Genomic DNA, 16,140 nt, shown 5'->3' on the forward strand with positions numbered 1-16,140 from the left:
GACGCCGTGGAGAACGTTCTGCTGCCTGCAACATCCTCCAGCATGACCGGTTTGGCAGTGGGTCAGTCATGGTGTAGGGTGGCACAGCCCTCCCCTTCTTTGGGGGACCGCACAGCCCTCCATGTGCTCGCCAGAGGTAGCCTGACTGCCATTAGGTACCGAGACGAGATCCTCAGACCCCTTGTGAGACCATATGCTGGTGCGGTTGGCCCTGGGTTCCTCCTAATGCAAGACAATGCTAGAACTCATGTGGCTGGAGTGTGTCAGCAGTTCCTGCAAGAGGAAGGCATTGATGCTATGGACTGGCCCGCACGTTCCCCAGACCTGAATCCAATTAAGCACATCTGGGACATCATGTCTCGCTCCATCCACCAACGCCACGTTGCACCACAGACTGTCCAGGAGTTGGCGGATGCTTTAGTCCAGGTCTGGGAGGAGATGCCTCAGGAGACCATCCGCCACCTCATCAGGAGCATGCCCAGGCGTTGTAGGGAGGCCATACAGGCACGTGGAGGCCACACACACTACTGAGCCTCATTTTGACTTGTTTTAAGGACATTACATCAAAGTTGGATCAGCCTGTAGTGTGGTTTTCCACTTTAATTTTGAGTGTCACTCCAAATCCAGACCTCCATGGGATGATAAATTTGATTTCCATTGATAATTTTTGTGTGATTTTGTTTTCAGCACATTCAACTATGTAAAGAAAAAAGTATTTAATAAGAATATTTCATTCATTCAAATCTAGGACGTGTTATTTTAGTGTTCCCTTTATTTTTTGAGCAGTGTACATTTGATTTGATTTAGTTAAATCTAGCTGTCCAATAACGCATTCTGATGGAATGGCTTGTCCTGCACTTTGTAAAAAAACAGAGTGCATTGAGTGAATGTCCTTTCTAAACACAGTAGCAATGTGAATGCAAAGAGGACTCAGACCACAAAATAGGTGAAGGGCAGTGTGAATACAAAGATGAGTTATTTTGCTTATTTTCTTTTTACACCAGAATTCACAGTAAAGAGTACTGAGATCGTTTATTTTAAAGAGGACTATATGTGATAACACCTTCAGAATTAACCAATAGGAAGCTCTACGCAAATAACTTACGTTCCTTTTAATTCGGAAGTCTCAATTTTCCGACAGGACATGAACGAGGCATAACCCATTTTATAAATCGTTCAGCACTTTCGGTATAACTTATGCTATCTGTTACAGGCAAAAAAATATTTATAGTTATGCCTACCATTCCGCACCATTAAAACATATTTTGGAATATTAATATAGTGCCAAGTTGATCAAGTAAATGTGGCAATATACATTTTGATCAATTTATAGTATTCTTCAGCACAAAAATGCATTTACCAATCATTAGCTAACATGTGGAAGCTGTTCGCTTGACTGTCAAATTCTACCAAATGCTTGCTAAAAACATATTTTACGTTCATCACTGGACAGTTGGCTATCAAACCATCTGAAGATATCTGGATTTTGCGTGTACAATACTTAACTTTATTCTTCAGCCTAATCAGTCAAAGTGGATTGGTAGCTAAATTATTGGTTAACGTTAGCTAGCATGTCCTCGAAGTCGTTTCTCCATTGTTTACAGTACTAGCCGAGTCAGTGGGTTAGTCAGTCAAGTCATCTGTAGATCGCTAATTAACGTAAGTGCATTATCATGTCAGCTTGCAAGCGTTTGCTTTACATTGTAAAACACAGAGGGATATGGAGGAGAAATGTCACCACTTGGTCACCTGTAGGAGCTGCCTTCAATGCCAAACCTCACAGAAGACTTGAGTTGTTTGAAAAAAATGTGGTATGTTAATCAAGTCATGAAACTACAGTATTCCCAAATGTATCTTAGCCTATGTGATGTAGCTAGTTGTTGTTTTATCTAACACTACTGTATTTGATTTGCACTTGTCACTATACTGTTTTTACAAACACTGCTTTGTCCTTCAGTCAAGAAAAGTAACTAATAGTCAGATAGCATTCACATAGCATTTGGTCTAGACTAGTAACAGTATTTTAAATTCCAACCCACATAATGTAGTCAAACGGTATCCTAAAACCTTCACAGGGCTTGTTTGGAGTCCCAGAGCTGAGCTCCCCTGCTGGCTTCGAGGTGACCACTAAAAGGGCTCTGAAGGACACACAGGAGCTGGTGGATAAAGTCTGCAGCAGCCCTCCTGGAGCTGTTACTGTGGAGACTTTTGACCAACTCTCAGACGGCTTGTGCAAAGTAGCAGACCTGGTAAGATGTATACAGTTCCAGTCAACAGTTTGGACACACCAACTCATTTAAGGGTTTTTCTTTATTTTATCTATTTTCTAAAGTGTAGAATAATAGTGAAGACATCAAAATGATGAAATAACGCATATGGAATCATGTAGTAACCAAAAGTGTTAAGCAAATATAAATATATTTTAGATTATTCAAAGTAGCCACCCTTTGCCTTGATGACAGCTTTGTACACTCTTGGCATTCTCTCAACCAGCTTCACCTGGAATGCTTTTCCAACAGTCTTGAAGGAGTTCCCACATATGCTGAGCACTTGTTGGCTGCTTTTCCTTCATTTTGCGGTCAGACTCATCCCAAACCATCTCAATTGGTTTGAGGTTGGGTGATTGTGGAGGCCAGGTCATCTGATGCAGTACTCCATCACTCTCCTTCTTGGTCAAATAGCCCTTACACAGCCTGAAGGCGTGTTGGGTCATTGCCCTGTTGAATAACAGATAATAATCCCACTAAGAGCAAACCAGATGGGGTGGGATAACACTGCAGAATGCTGTGGTAGACATGCTGGTTAAGTGTGCCTTGAATTCTAAATACATTCCTGACAGTGTCACCAGCAAAGCACCATCACACAACCACCTCCATACTTCACGGTGGGAACCACACATGCGGAGATCATCCGTTCACCCACTCTGCGACACAGAGGTTGGAACCAAAAATCTAAGGACAGACCAAAGGACAGATTTACACTGGTCTAATGTCTGTTGCTTGTGTTTCATGGCCCAAGCAAGTCTCTTCTGCTTATTGGTGTCCTTTAGTAGTGGTTTCTTTACAGCAATTTGACCATGAAGGCCTGATTCACGCATTCTCTTCTGAACAGTTGATGTTGAAATGTGTCTGTCACTTGAACTCTGTGAAGCATTTCTTTGGGCTGCAATTCATCACCCCTTAGTGGCTGGTAACTCTAATGAACGTATCCTCTGCAGCAGAGGTAACTCTGGGTCTTCCTTTCCTGTGGCGGTCCTCATGAGACCGTTTCATCATCAGGGATGCAAACTAGTCACCTTTCGGCGAAATTCGCAGTTTTGAATCCAAAATAGGTGACCTACGTGGTTCGTGTAGATCCGACAAGAAAAGTTTGGGAGTTTCGCCTGTATAGGCTGTCATTTAAATAAGAATTTGTTCTTAACTGACTTGTCTAGTTAAATATACAGTGGGGAGAACAAGTATTTGATACACTGCCGATTTTGCAGGTTTTCCTACTTACAAAGCATGTAGAGGTCTAATTTTTTATCATAGGTACACTTCAACTGTGAGAGACGGAATCTAAAACAAAAATTCAGAAAATCACGTATGATTAAGTAATTAATTTGCATTTTATTGCATGACATAAGTATTTGATACATCAGAAAAGCAGAACTTAATATTTGGTACAGAAACCTGTGTTTGCAATTACAGAGATCATACGTTTCCTGTAGTTCTTGACCAGGTTTGCACACACTGCAGCAGGGATTTTGGCCCACTCCTCCATACAGACCTTCTCTAGATCCTTCAGGTTTCGGGGCTATCGCTGGGCAATACGGACTTTTAGCTCCCTCCAAAGATTTTCTATTGGGTTCAGGTCTGGAGACTGGCTAGGCCACTCCAGGACCTTGAGATGCTTCTTATGGAGCCACTCCTTAGTTGCCCTGGCTGTGTGTTTCGGGTTGTCGTCATACTGGAAGACCCAGCCACGACCCATCTTCAATGCTCTCACTGAGAGGAGGTGGTTGTTGGCCAAGATCTCGCGATACATGGCCCCATCCATCCTCCCCTCAATACGGTGCAGTCGTCCTGTTCCCTTTGCAGAAAGCGTCCCCAAAGAATGATGTTTCCACCTCCATGCTTCACGGTTGGGATGGTGTTCTTGGGGTTGTACTCATCCTTCTTCCTCCAAACATGGCGAGTGGAGTTTAGACCAAAAAGCTCTATTTTTGTCTCATCAGACCACATGACCTTCTCCCATTCCTCCTCTGGATCATCCAGATGGTCATTGGCAAACTTCAGACGGACCTGGACTTGCCCTGGCTTGACGGCGTAGTGTGTTACTAATGGTTTTCTTTGAGACTGTGGTCCCAGCTCTCTTCAGGTCATAGACCAGGTCCTGCCGTGTAGTTTTGGGCTGATCCCTCACCTTCCTCATGATCCATGATGCCCCACGAGGTGAGATCTTGCATGGAGCCCCAGACTGAAGGTGATTGACTGTCATCTTGACCTTCTTCCATTTTCTAATAATCCCTCACCTTCCTCATGATCATTGATGCCCCACGAGGTGAGATCTTGCATGGAGCCACAGATCGAGGGTGATTGACCGTCATCTTGAACTTCTTCCATTTTCTAATAAATTGCAGTTGTTGCCTTCTCACCAAGCTGCTTGCCTATTGTCTTGTAGCCCATCCCAGCCTTGTGCAGGTCTATAATTTTATACCTGATGTCCTTACACAGCTCTCTGGTCTTGGCCATTGTGCAGAGGTTGGCATCTGTTTGATTGAGTGTGTGGACAGGTGTCTTTTATACAGATAACGAGTTCAAACAGGTGCAGTTAATACAGGTAATGAGTGGAGAACAGGAGGGCTTCTTAAAGAAAAACTAACAGGTCTGTGAGAGCTGGAATTCTTACTGGTTGGTAGGTGATCAAATACTTATGTCATCCAATAAAATGCAAATTAATTCCTTAAAAATCATACAATGTGATTTTCTGGATTTTTGTTTTAGATTCCGTCTCTCACAGTTGAAGTGTACCTAAGATAAAAATTGCAGACCTCTACATGCTTTGTAAGTAGGAAACACTGACCATTTTGCAGGTTATCAAATACTTGTTCTCCCCACTCTATATTAAATACCTCATGAAGCTGCTTGAGAAAATGCCAAGAGTGTGCAAAGCTGTCATCAAGGCAAAGGGTGGCTACTTTGAAGAATCTCAAATATAAAATATATTTTGATTTGTTTAACACTTTTTTTTGTTTACTACACGATTCCATATGTGTTATTTCATTGTTTTGATGTCGTCACTATTATTCTACAATGTAGAAAATAGTAAAAAATAAAGTAAAAACCCTAGAATGAGTAGGTGTGTCCAAACTTTTGACTAGTACTGTATATATTTATTGTTATTCATGTAGAAAGCACAGGATAGAGTCAAAAAACAATCAATTTAAGTTGACAGGTACAGTTATTTTTCTTCCCAAACCAGGCTGACTTTGTGAAAGTGGCACATCCGGAACCGTCCTTCCGTGAGGCAGCAGAGAAGACATGTATAGAGATCGGCACAGTTGTAGAGAAGTAAGTGCCATTGAACTAGGTCTAGTAGAATATGTTATTGAGTGGCATATTGCATAATGATTCTTCACTGTTTGTTTATCTCACAGACTCAACACCAATGTTGACCTTTGTAGAAGTTTAAAGAATTTGTTGGATAACAAAGAAGTTTTAGCTCAGTTGGACCCAGAAACAAGGTATGCTCTCCAACCTAAATCCTTTCACCGGTAGTTCATTTAGCGTAGACTTGACAGTTTCATTCAGGTAATGTAAATGTTTCTGTCTACCTAGGAAAGTGGCTGAGCTGTTCATGTTTGACTTTGCGATCAGTGGAATTCATCTGGATGAAAAACTGGTAAGGTACCCCTTTTTAATTGTTTTTTAGTGTGTTGATAACCACCCCTGTCACATGTTTCTTTCATCCTCCATCCTCCATCTTACTGTCTCTTTTCTGACTTTACATTTTGCAGAGGAAAGAGGCTGTCAAGCTTCACGTCAAGCTCTTGGATCTAAACAATGAGTTTCTTATGGGCTCTCACCTCCCAAACAGAATAGCAAAGTCGGCTATACCTGAGCACATTCATTGCCACTTTGCAACGGAGGGCAGTTTCATTCAGATTGGGGGTCTACACGCTGAGTCCTCTAATGACCTGGTATGTTTTCATTTGCAAATGTTTCTCTCTTTCACCACCTGGTAGCGCCAATCTCACATGATATCCAGTTGTACTGCTGGCGCTGCAGTCTATCTGGAGAAATGCCTACTTAATGCTGCTTAATGCTGTGTGAAATGCTATTGTTGAGTAATAGTCAGACTCTCTTTGTCCTGCATTTTCCTGATTTTGTCCTGATTTTATTTGATGCTCCATGCCTGGGAGGGTTGCTCTGTGATAGGTATGGCTAAGGGGGGAAGAACCTGAAACACATGCTTTTGACATTCTTTTCAGGTTCGGGAGGTTGCCTATAGGATTTTCCTCTACCCAAATGCAGATCTGATGGAGTGTCTGGAAGAGCTGTTGAAATGCAGGAACAAACTGGCCAAACTGGTGGGATATGAGTCTTACGCACACAGAGCTTTACAGGGAACCATGGCCAAAACCCCAGGTATTATGCTTCCGCCCCTGTCCCCCAACAATGACTTTCACTTCAATTAGTAAACCTTCGGCCTTTTTTGGATTCATATGTTTAAGCATTGGTAGTGCTTCAGTGTATGATTAGGAGAGATATTTAGCAATGACTACCATTTCAGCCAGATACCGCCAAGTTAGTAAACATACTTGTTCAACTAGGTTTACCAGCAGTTTACATGAATGGATGAATGATTCAACCAATGCCCTCTATTAAACACAAACAAATCACCCAGGCAAAAACTGTCACCCAGTTAGAATATTACACTACAACTGTGCTACACTGTTGATGTTGGGAATGATAAAGCCTTTCTGTGTGACTGCTATAACATGGCCCGCCTTTCTTCTGCCCACAGAGACAGTGATGAACTTCCTCCAGCTACTGACGGACAAACTGTCCGAAAGGTACAGCACATAATACAAGTACAATAAAAAATGAGCTATGCCAAAATCAACACAATTTGTTCACCTTATATAGAGTATATATAAGGAAATATATAATCCACCTTGTCTTGAAAAGCTGACATGTATCCTCTCTACCACAAGGGGACGATATAACCTTGAAAGAGTGAAAGAGCTTTATAAGTTTAGTGAAGTGAAGGTTTGAAAACAAATACGTTTGAATTCCAATTTATATGCTGGAGCTTTCAGAGAGCCAGTTATTTGGATACAGAATTGACTATAAAGCAGAAATAATAGTTTGTTAAATAGATGAATACACTTTTCACATATTGAATTTTAATTAGGCCTGACAGTGAAGTCAGCAATCACATCAGCAACTCATTTGAAATTTCTTCCCATACAGAACCGCAATAGACTTTGAGATGATTAAAGACATGAAGACAAAACTCAACCCCCTTAATGCGGTAAATACTGCTTTGTCGTCGTTTATAAATATTCATATTCCAGCTGATGTAGCAATGTACATATAAAGATATGAGTCCATAGTGAGATTAAAAAAAGGTGAATACAAATAGTGGTGTGTTATTTATTCTTGTCACAAGCTATTAGTTATATGTTTATCTTCCATAGGAGCTTATGCCATGGGATCCTCCATACTTCAGTGGTGTGTTGCGTGCTGAAAGGTGAGTATTACAGTCCTAGATCTATTATTCAAACAAAGCAACTGATCCAGTTATTCTCTGCCAACTGTCAATGAGATAAATCTGTTAGATAGAAATCAATCTGTCTGTAGTTGGGGTGGGTGGCAACTTTGTATTTCAGTGCAGCGCATCATTTAATTTTTTTTACCTGGTCTTCCTCGGGTATCAATTGTGTTAGGAGAGGAGCATGGGAGCTCCCGAGTGGCGCAGCGGTCTAAGGCACTGCATCTCAGTGCTAGAGGCTTCACAACAGACACCCTGGTTCGAATTCAGGCTGTATCAGGCCGTGATTGGGAGTCCCGTAGGGCGGCGCACAATTGACCCAACGTCGTCCGGGTTTGGCAAGTGTAGGCCGTCATTGTAAATAAGAATTTGTTCTTAACTACTTGCCTAGTTAAATAAAGGTTAAATAAATGGGAGCTACGTAAGTCTTTGTTTATTCTTTTCCACATAATCAAGCTGGATCAACTTCCTTTGCACTCAGTTGTGCTGTCACCTCATTTTACCTGAAGATTTTCCCCTCTGCGTTTATTTAATTGAATGAATTATCCTTGCGTAATACATGTTCCCTGTCATTTTTATTTATGTGATGGAACATATCCAAAACAATGGATTAGAATATGCAACCTGAATCACTGTTGCCATGCTACAGTATAGAAAGACAGAGTTTGAATGTGTTAGGCAGATGAGAACCATCCAAAATACAGTGAGGACCCAGACAGCATTCAACTCAACCTGAACTCATTGCAGGAGTAAATCCCATTTTAGTCTGTCGGGAAAGGATATCTCCAATAGCATATACAATATTATGTATTATCTGTTGAGACCCTATGCATTTGTTCTAGTGTGCGTAATATATTCTGCAGTTTTAATGCTGATTAATGGGCTTTGGGTGGTTAATAAAGCGTATTATATTTATTGTCAAGGGTAATTCATAAATGTCATGATTCACAGATGGAGAAGTGGAATGGCCTAATCTGCTGTGAACGTTTGAGTGAATGGGAGATGTGGTTGGTCACATCTAGCGTCTCCAGTTTTGCGCCGGTCTCATGTCGTCTTTTTACGGACATTATTAATGAACTGCTTTTCCACTCAGGCGATCACCAGAGACCTATAAGTCTAACGGTTTATTAAAGCTTTAATGCAGACATTCCAGGTCCTGGGGGATGGACTCAATGGCTGTTTCCACAATGGGATTTGGCACAACCTCTGTCTGAGGAGGGGGAGATATGTTGGAGAGTTGTTTTTTTTCTTCTTTTAACTGAGGAAAATCTGTTTCCGAATCACTTTCCCCTCAGCCCTCTTCTTGGTGTGCTATGTTGGTTGTTAGGAGTTGGGTTTAGAATGCGGTCGGTTCCCAGGGATGGCTGGTTGCCCGTAGTTACCACCACCGTTAAGTGGCTCCTGTTGCCCTTTTCTCTTAGTCAGCAGCATTAGTGGTTTGCAGTTCCTACTGAAGTCAGTTGGAGAATGTTCATGTCCTACTGAAAGGAGTTTCAGATTATGTGTGGTAAATGAAGGCCCAGTAGTACATCATGTGCAAGATAGTATAAATTACTCCCTTTAATAGTCTTTAGGAAAGATCATATGATTACTGCTATTATTCCATTAGCAGTCGGTGAAAAAGCTTCCTGTTGCCACAGACTTTGTCCCATATACAGTGCATTCGGAAAGTATTCAGACCCCTTGACTTTTTCCACATTTTGTTACGTCACAGCCTTATTCTAAAATTGATTACATATTTTATCCTCCCTCATCAACCTACACACAATACCCCATAATGAGAAAGCAAAACATGCTTCAAAAAATGAAATTTACATAAGTATTCAGACCCTTGACTCAGTACTTTGTTGAAGCACCTTTGGCAGCGATTACAGCCTCGAGTCTTCTTGGGTATGACGCTACAAGTTAGGCACACCTGTATTTGGGGAGTTTCTCCCACTTTTCTCTGCAGATCTTCTCAAACTCTGTTAGGTTGGATGTGGAGCGTCGCTGCACAGCTGTTTTCAGGTATCTCCAGAGATGTTCGATCGGGTTAAAGTCCAGGCTCTGGCTGGGCCACTCAAGGACATTCAGAGACTTGTCCTGAAGTCACTCATGCGTTGTCTTGGCTGTGTGCTTAGGGTTGTTGTCCTGTTGGAAGGTGAACCTTAGCCCCAGTCTGAGGTCATGAGCGCTCTGGAGCAGGTTTTCATCAAGGCTCTCTCTGTACTTTGCTCCAATCATCTTTCCTGACTAGTCTCCCAGTCCCTGTCGCTGAAAAACATCCCCACAGCATGATACTGCCACCACCATGCTTCACCGTAGGGATGGTGCCAGTTTTGCTCCAGACGTGACGCTTGGCATTCAGGCCAAAGAGTTCAATCTTGGTTTCATCAGACCAGAGAATCTTGTTTCTCATGGTCTGAGAATCCTATAGGTGCCTTTTGGCGAACTCCAAGCGGGCTGTTGTGTGCCTTTTACTGAGGAGTGGCTTCCGTCTGGCCAATATACCATAAATGCCTGATTGGTGGAGTGCTGTAGAGATGGGTGTCCTTCTGGAAGGTTCTCCCATCTCCACAGAGGAAATTTGGAGCTCTGCCAGAGCGACCATCAGGTTCTTGATCACCTCCCTGACCAAGTCCCTTCTTCCCTGATTGCTCAGCTTGGCCAGGCGGCCATTTCTAGGAAGATTCTTAGTCGTTCCAAACTTCTTCAATACTGCAGAAATGCTTTGGTACCCATACCCAGATCTCTGCCTCGAAACAATCCTGTTTCGGAGCTCTACAGACAATTCCTTCGACCTCATTGCTTGGTTTTTGCTCTGACATGCACTGTCAACTGTGGGACCTTATATAGACAGGTGTTTGCCTTTCCAAATCACGGCCAATCAATTAAATTTACCACAGGTGGGCTCCAATCAAGTTGTAGAATAATCTCAAGGATGATCAATGGAAACAGGATGCACCTGAGCTCAATTTCGAGTCTCATAGCAAAGGGTCTAAATACTTATGAAAATAATAAAATAAAATGTTTTCACTTTGTCATTATGGGGTATTGTGTGTAGATTGAGGATTTGTATTTATTTAATCCATTTTAGGATAAGGCTGTAACATAACAATATGTGGAAAATTCAAGGGGTCTGAATACTTTCCGAATGCACTGTACATCAAGCAAGGAGGCCACTTCATGGTAATCATGTCTGTAAAGCTGGGCGTAGGAAATGGCCTTCTCACTGGCTTTAATTCAATCCAAATTACATTTGGATATGCCTCCAGGGCAGGCATTGCTTGCTTCAAAGGGCTTGCTTTGTCCACACCAGAAGTGAGTAATTGTGCATGCTCCCCAAGATTGACAGGAGCCTTGCAGATCAACTGATAGGGCTTCCCCTTTTATGTCTGCTAGTCTGAGAGCGTTAGTCCGAAGAGTCAGCATGACAAGTGTTAATCAGAGCATCAAGTAGCTTTAGGGAGAAATAAGAGGAATCTGTAAAACACCATCAATAACTACGGAACCTTGCTAATAGATGCCCATTTGGTTTTAGCATGAGATTCCTGCAATTGTCTACAGTAGCTTGTCACAGTCACACAACTGAGATTAGGCTGAAGTGTTTGTCATTTTGTGGTTGTGTTTTGGTTACAGGTACAACATTGAGCCCAGCCTCTACAGCCCCTACTTCTCCCTGGGGTCTTGTATGGAGGGCCTGAACAGCCTCTTCACCAAGCTCTATGGAGTCTCTATCATGTCTGAACATCCAAGTGCAGGAGAGGTGTGGAATGATGATGTCCGCAAACTGGTAAAAAAATATATATAACTATTCAAATGTTCCTAGTGTTTAAGCTTTAATTTGTTTGCTGTGATTACATAGTCTAAATTGTGTTTCTATGGTGTGATCTCCTAAGTTTACTGTTTTGTCACTTCCTGTCCAGGCTGTAGTTCATGAGACAGAGGGGTTGCTGGGATACATCTACTGTGACTTCTTCCACAGAGCAAATAAACCTCACCAGGTAGACAGAGCCTCACACGCCACACCCGCAACGCAACCGGCTTTCTTTAAAGATTACATGAGTTTCAGTAGATCAAAAAAAGTTAGCTAGCATGTTCAAAAGAAAAAAGTATCTGGCCCTGTGGCACTGATCTTGAAACCAGCAGTACATATAATGTATTTCAAGGCAGGGCCTCAATGTTCTCTTTGTCTCTCCCTTCCTCAGGACTGCCACTTCACCATCCGCGGTGGGCGGCAGTGCCAGGAGAGCGGACAGTACCAGCTGCCTGTAGTGGTGCTGATGCTGAGCCTGCCCCACCCCACCAAGAGCGCCCCCACCCTGCTCACGCCGAGCATGATGGAGAATCTGTTCCACGAGATGGGTCATGCCATGCACTCCATGCTAGGGCGCACACGCTACCAACACATCACAGGTCAGCCATGCTCATCTGACATTCTCAGAGTTGAACTGTTAACTTTAGCAGCTTTAGCCTGGCATTGTGCTTATGGGTAATTCCAGAGTGATGCTGAAACGTCCAAGTCGTCCTTGTCCATAGAGTTGTATGGTTTGTTTAACTTTGCAATCATTGGTTTTTGTTTGACATTTTAAAGTGAAAAATTGGATACTTAGCATCACTCTGTTACCGTTGTATTCTATGTACACTGCTCAAAAAAATAAAGGGAAAACTTAAACAACACAATGTAACTCCAAGTCAATCACACTTCTGTGAAATCAAACTGTCCACTTAGGAAGCAACACTGATTGACAATAAATTTCACACGCAGTTGTGCAAATAGAATAGACAACAGGTGGAAATTATAGGCAATTAGCAAGACACCCCCTGTGCAGGTGGTGACCACAGACCACTTCTCAGTTTCTATGCTTCCTGGCTGATGTTTTGGTCACTTTTGAATGCTGGCGGTGCTTTCACTCTAGTGGTAGCATGAGACGGAGTCTACAACCCACACAAGTGGCTCAGGTAGTGCAGCTCATCCAGGATGGCACATCAATGCGAGCTGTGGCAAGAAGGTTTGCTGTGTCTGTCAGCGTAGTGTCCAGAGCATGGAGGCACTACCAGGAGACAGGCCAGTACATCAGGAGACGTGGAGGAGGCCGTAGGAGGGCAACAACCCAGCAGCAGGACCGCTACCTCCGCCTTTGTGCAAGGAGGAGCACTGCCAGAGCCCTGCAAAATGACCTCAAGCAGGCCACAAATGTGCATGTGTCTGCTCAAATGGTCAGAAACAGACTCCATGAGGGTGGTATGAGGGCCCGACGTCCACAGGTGGGGGTTGTGCTTACAGCCCAACACCGTGCAGGACGTTTGGCATTTGCCAGAGAACACCAAGACTGGCAAATTCGCCACTGGCACCCTGTGCTCTTCACAGATGAAAGCAGGTTCACACTGAGCACGTGACAGAGTCTGGAGACGCCGTGGAGAACGTTCTGCTGCCTGCAACATCCTCCAGCATGACCGGTTTGGCGGTGGGTCAGTCATGGTGTGGGGTGGCTTTTCTTTGGGGGGCCGCACAGCCCTCCATGTGCTCGCCCGAGGTAGCCTGACTGCCATTAGGTACCGAGATGAGATCCTCAGACCCCTTGTGAGACCATATGCTGGTGCGGTTGGCCCTGGGTTCCTCCTAATGCAAGACAATGCTAGACCTCATGTGGGTGGAGTGTGTCAGCAGTTCCTGCAAGAGGAAGGCATTGATGCTATGGACTGGCCCGCACGTTCCCCAGACCTGAATCCAATTGAGCACATCTGGGACATCATGTCTCGCTCCATCCACCAACGCCACGTTGCACCACAGACTGTCCAGGAGTTGGCGGATGCTTTAGTCCAGGTCTGGGAGGAGATGCCTCAGGAGAACATCCGCCACCTCATCAGGAGCATGCCCAGGCATTGTAGGGAGGTCATACAGGCACGTGGAGGCCACACACACTACTGATACTCATTTTGACTTGTTTTAAGGACATTACATCAAAGTTGGATCAGCCTGTAGTGTGGTTTTCCACTTTAATTTTGAGTGTGACTCCAAATCCAGACCTCCATGGATTGCAAAATTTGATTTCCATTGATAATTTTTGTGATTTTGTTGTCAGCACATTCAACTATGTAAAGAAAATTATTTAATAAGAATATTACATTCATTCAGATCTAGAATGTGTTATTTTAGTGTTCCCTTTATTTATTTGAGCAGTGTATTTGTACTCTTAATGTGAATAATAATATGGGAATGACTATGTAAAGCTCTCTCAAATCAATAGTCCTAATAGTGAGGAGGATTGATTTCGGTATCAATGGTTTCATCCTCTGCTTGTGTAGTGGGTGGTGTTGTGAATGACATCTTATAATGATGGTCACAGGTTAGAATGGCATGCGTAGAGGCTGTGTTCAGTCATGGTGTGGAGACTTGAAAAGGCCTGCTAAATACAATTCAGAATGATACGGCTTGGTGAGGAAATCCACACTGGTTATCATTGGATTGATTGCATGCTCCTTTACTTGTTAGATAAAGACTAAGGATATGCCTTAGCAAGTAACTCAAGATGCGTAAAAATGTCAATTTCATGTCGAGAGACATCCACTTAGATAACATAGATCAGACATCCACTTAGATAACATAGATCAGTAATGGAGCAACTTGAGACTGCTTTTGTCTTCTCAGGAACCAGATGTGCCACTGACTTTGCTGAGGTCCCCTCTATTCTCATGGAGTACTTTGCCACTGATTATCGTGTAGTGAACCAATTTGCCCGCCATTATCAAACAGGACAGGTACACAAACTCACCATTTTTTTTGTGTTACTAGATGGGTTACTGTAAAGGTATGGTGCTGTAGTCCGGCTGAGAAATGAATGTCTTTGTGTTTTTGCAGCCTCTGCCTCAGAGCATGGTGGCTCGCCTGTGTGAGTCCAAAAAGGTGTGTGGTGCGGCAGACACTCAACTACAGGTAAATCCCCCTGACATACAACAACAATGAACAAAAATGGGTCACAGCTTTTCCTTGAATGGGATACATTAACACTCATGGGTTACGTTGACACTGAACTCTCATGAAAATGCACAATACAAGGGCAAAACATTTTGCTCTCAAACTGTTTAAAATGTACTGGCACGGCAGCAAACACTGACAACTGTTATCTGCTAATCTTTATAGTAGTTTTTTAACAAGGTATCCTATATTGTTACCGTTGCTTTAAAAACTCAAACACAAATGACAATATTGCTTTGACTGAGTGATTGATGGTAGTTTAGAGACTTAACAGATATCAGCCTTTTTCAGGCAACAGAAAATAACTTAACTCTAAGCGGGATATTTGGGAACGTTTCAAAGGTTTAACATGTAACTACATGAATGATTCAGCATGTTTATTTCTTATGTGGACAGATTTTCTACTCTGCTCTGGATCAAATGTATCATGGAAAACCCCAAAACCGATCAACGACTGATATCTTAAAGGACATGCAGCATAAATTCTACGGCCTACCGTACACTCCAAACACGGTGGGTACCTCAGTATCAAAATGCCCTTTGCCTTCACTGAGTTGGTCTGTAGAACTTTGATTAAGAGCTCAATTACAGCCTTTACAGTTAATGAACGTTTGAGGGGACATTCTTTGTCTAATCCCCAAATCTTTACCACAGTGCCTTCTCCCGTGCAACAGAGGGACAAAAACAGCAGAGAGAGGGAGTTATTTTTTGGATATTCTTCTCTGGCTTTGTGGTTTTATAGCTCTTACCCAGGCGCAGCACCGTTTAAGGGATTAAAGGTTTTTTGGAGGCCCTGCTCAAATAACAAAGCAGAGGTATACTTTGAATGAGCACTCCCTGGGGGAAATATTTGAAACTCTTCTTTCTGTGGTCCTTTTAATGAAAATAGTCAGGAGGGAATAGAGAATGTAAAACACAGCCATCATTTAACAGGAATGGTCATCATAAGGCATTTATCCTCATCTGTAATTATGTTGGCCATCAGGAATAGACGTCACTCAGTCAGAACTATATTCCACCTTCTTTAATTGAGCTTACAAGCCATAGTTGCTTTACCCTCGCTAAAAGTCCTACTTCCGCTTTTATCCATGCAGCTAACGACCTCCCAGGGGAGTAATTTTTCTTTAACTATAAAACCATGCCGAAACTCAACATTTCACTCAAATGACATGTTTTGATGGGATGAGTAGTTTTCCTCCAGGATCTGTCATGGGATTGGAGCTAGTGAAAACAGATTTGTTTATATTCTGCTAAAAGGACCATATTTAAAAAAAAAAATGTTTTTGTTTTTTTCTCTTCTCTCCCTGCGCTCACAAAAAAGCAGTGAAGCCAAACTTTCCACACTAAACTGAACATTTTAATGGCTAATAGGTTACAGAGAGATCCAAATGATAAACACTGGGGTGATTGTGACATGTGTATGG

The 16,140-nt window shown here is 42.7% G+C and overlaps 1 protein-coding gene across 2 annotated transcripts in view; it reads left to right on the forward strand.

The window, feature by feature from the left end:
- Window positions 1-1,130: 1,130 nt before the first annotated feature.
- LOC110507837 (mitochondrial intermediate peptidase) overlaps window positions 1,131-16,140 on the forward strand; it is a 46,850-nt gene continuing 31,840 nt past the window's right edge. The window contains exons 1-16 of one of the 2 annotated variants that reach the window (XM_021588188.3): window positions 1,131-1,811; window positions 2,076-2,249; window positions 5,464-5,552; window positions 5,639-5,725; window positions 5,820-5,883; window positions 5,999-6,181; window positions 6,473-6,629; window positions 7,009-7,057; window positions 7,458-7,518; window positions 7,685-7,737; window positions 11,377-11,530; window positions 11,664-11,741; window positions 11,946-12,153; window positions 14,390-14,499; window positions 14,600-14,674; window positions 15,113-15,229. In XM_021588188.3, coding sequence (XP_021443863.3) covers window positions 1,674-1,811; window positions 2,076-2,249; window positions 5,464-5,552; window positions 5,639-5,725; window positions 5,820-5,883; window positions 5,999-6,181; window positions 6,473-6,629; window positions 7,009-7,057; window positions 7,458-7,518; window positions 7,685-7,737; window positions 11,377-11,530; window positions 11,664-11,741; window positions 11,946-12,153; window positions 14,390-14,499; window positions 14,600-14,674; window positions 15,113-15,229 — 1,797 coding nt within the window. In that variant the 5' untranslated portion in view covers window positions 1,131-1,673. The remainder of the gene's footprint in view (window positions 1,812-2,075; window positions 2,250-5,463; window positions 5,553-5,638; window positions 5,726-5,819; window positions 5,884-5,998; window positions 6,182-6,472; window positions 6,630-7,008; window positions 7,058-7,457; window positions 7,519-7,684; window positions 7,738-11,376; window positions 11,531-11,663; window positions 11,742-11,945; window positions 12,154-14,389; window positions 14,500-14,599; window positions 14,675-15,112; window positions 15,230-16,140) is intronic. The other variant, XM_021588189.3, reaches the window with a different exon arrangement.

This window comes from Oncorhynchus mykiss, chromosome 27 (assembly GCF_057628025.1).
Source record: "Oncorhynchus mykiss isolate SJ-2025 chromosome 27, ASM5762802v1, whole genome shotgun sequence".
Classification (NCBI taxonomy): Eukaryota; Metazoa; Chordata; class Actinopteri; order Salmoniformes; family Salmonidae; genus Oncorhynchus; species Oncorhynchus mykiss.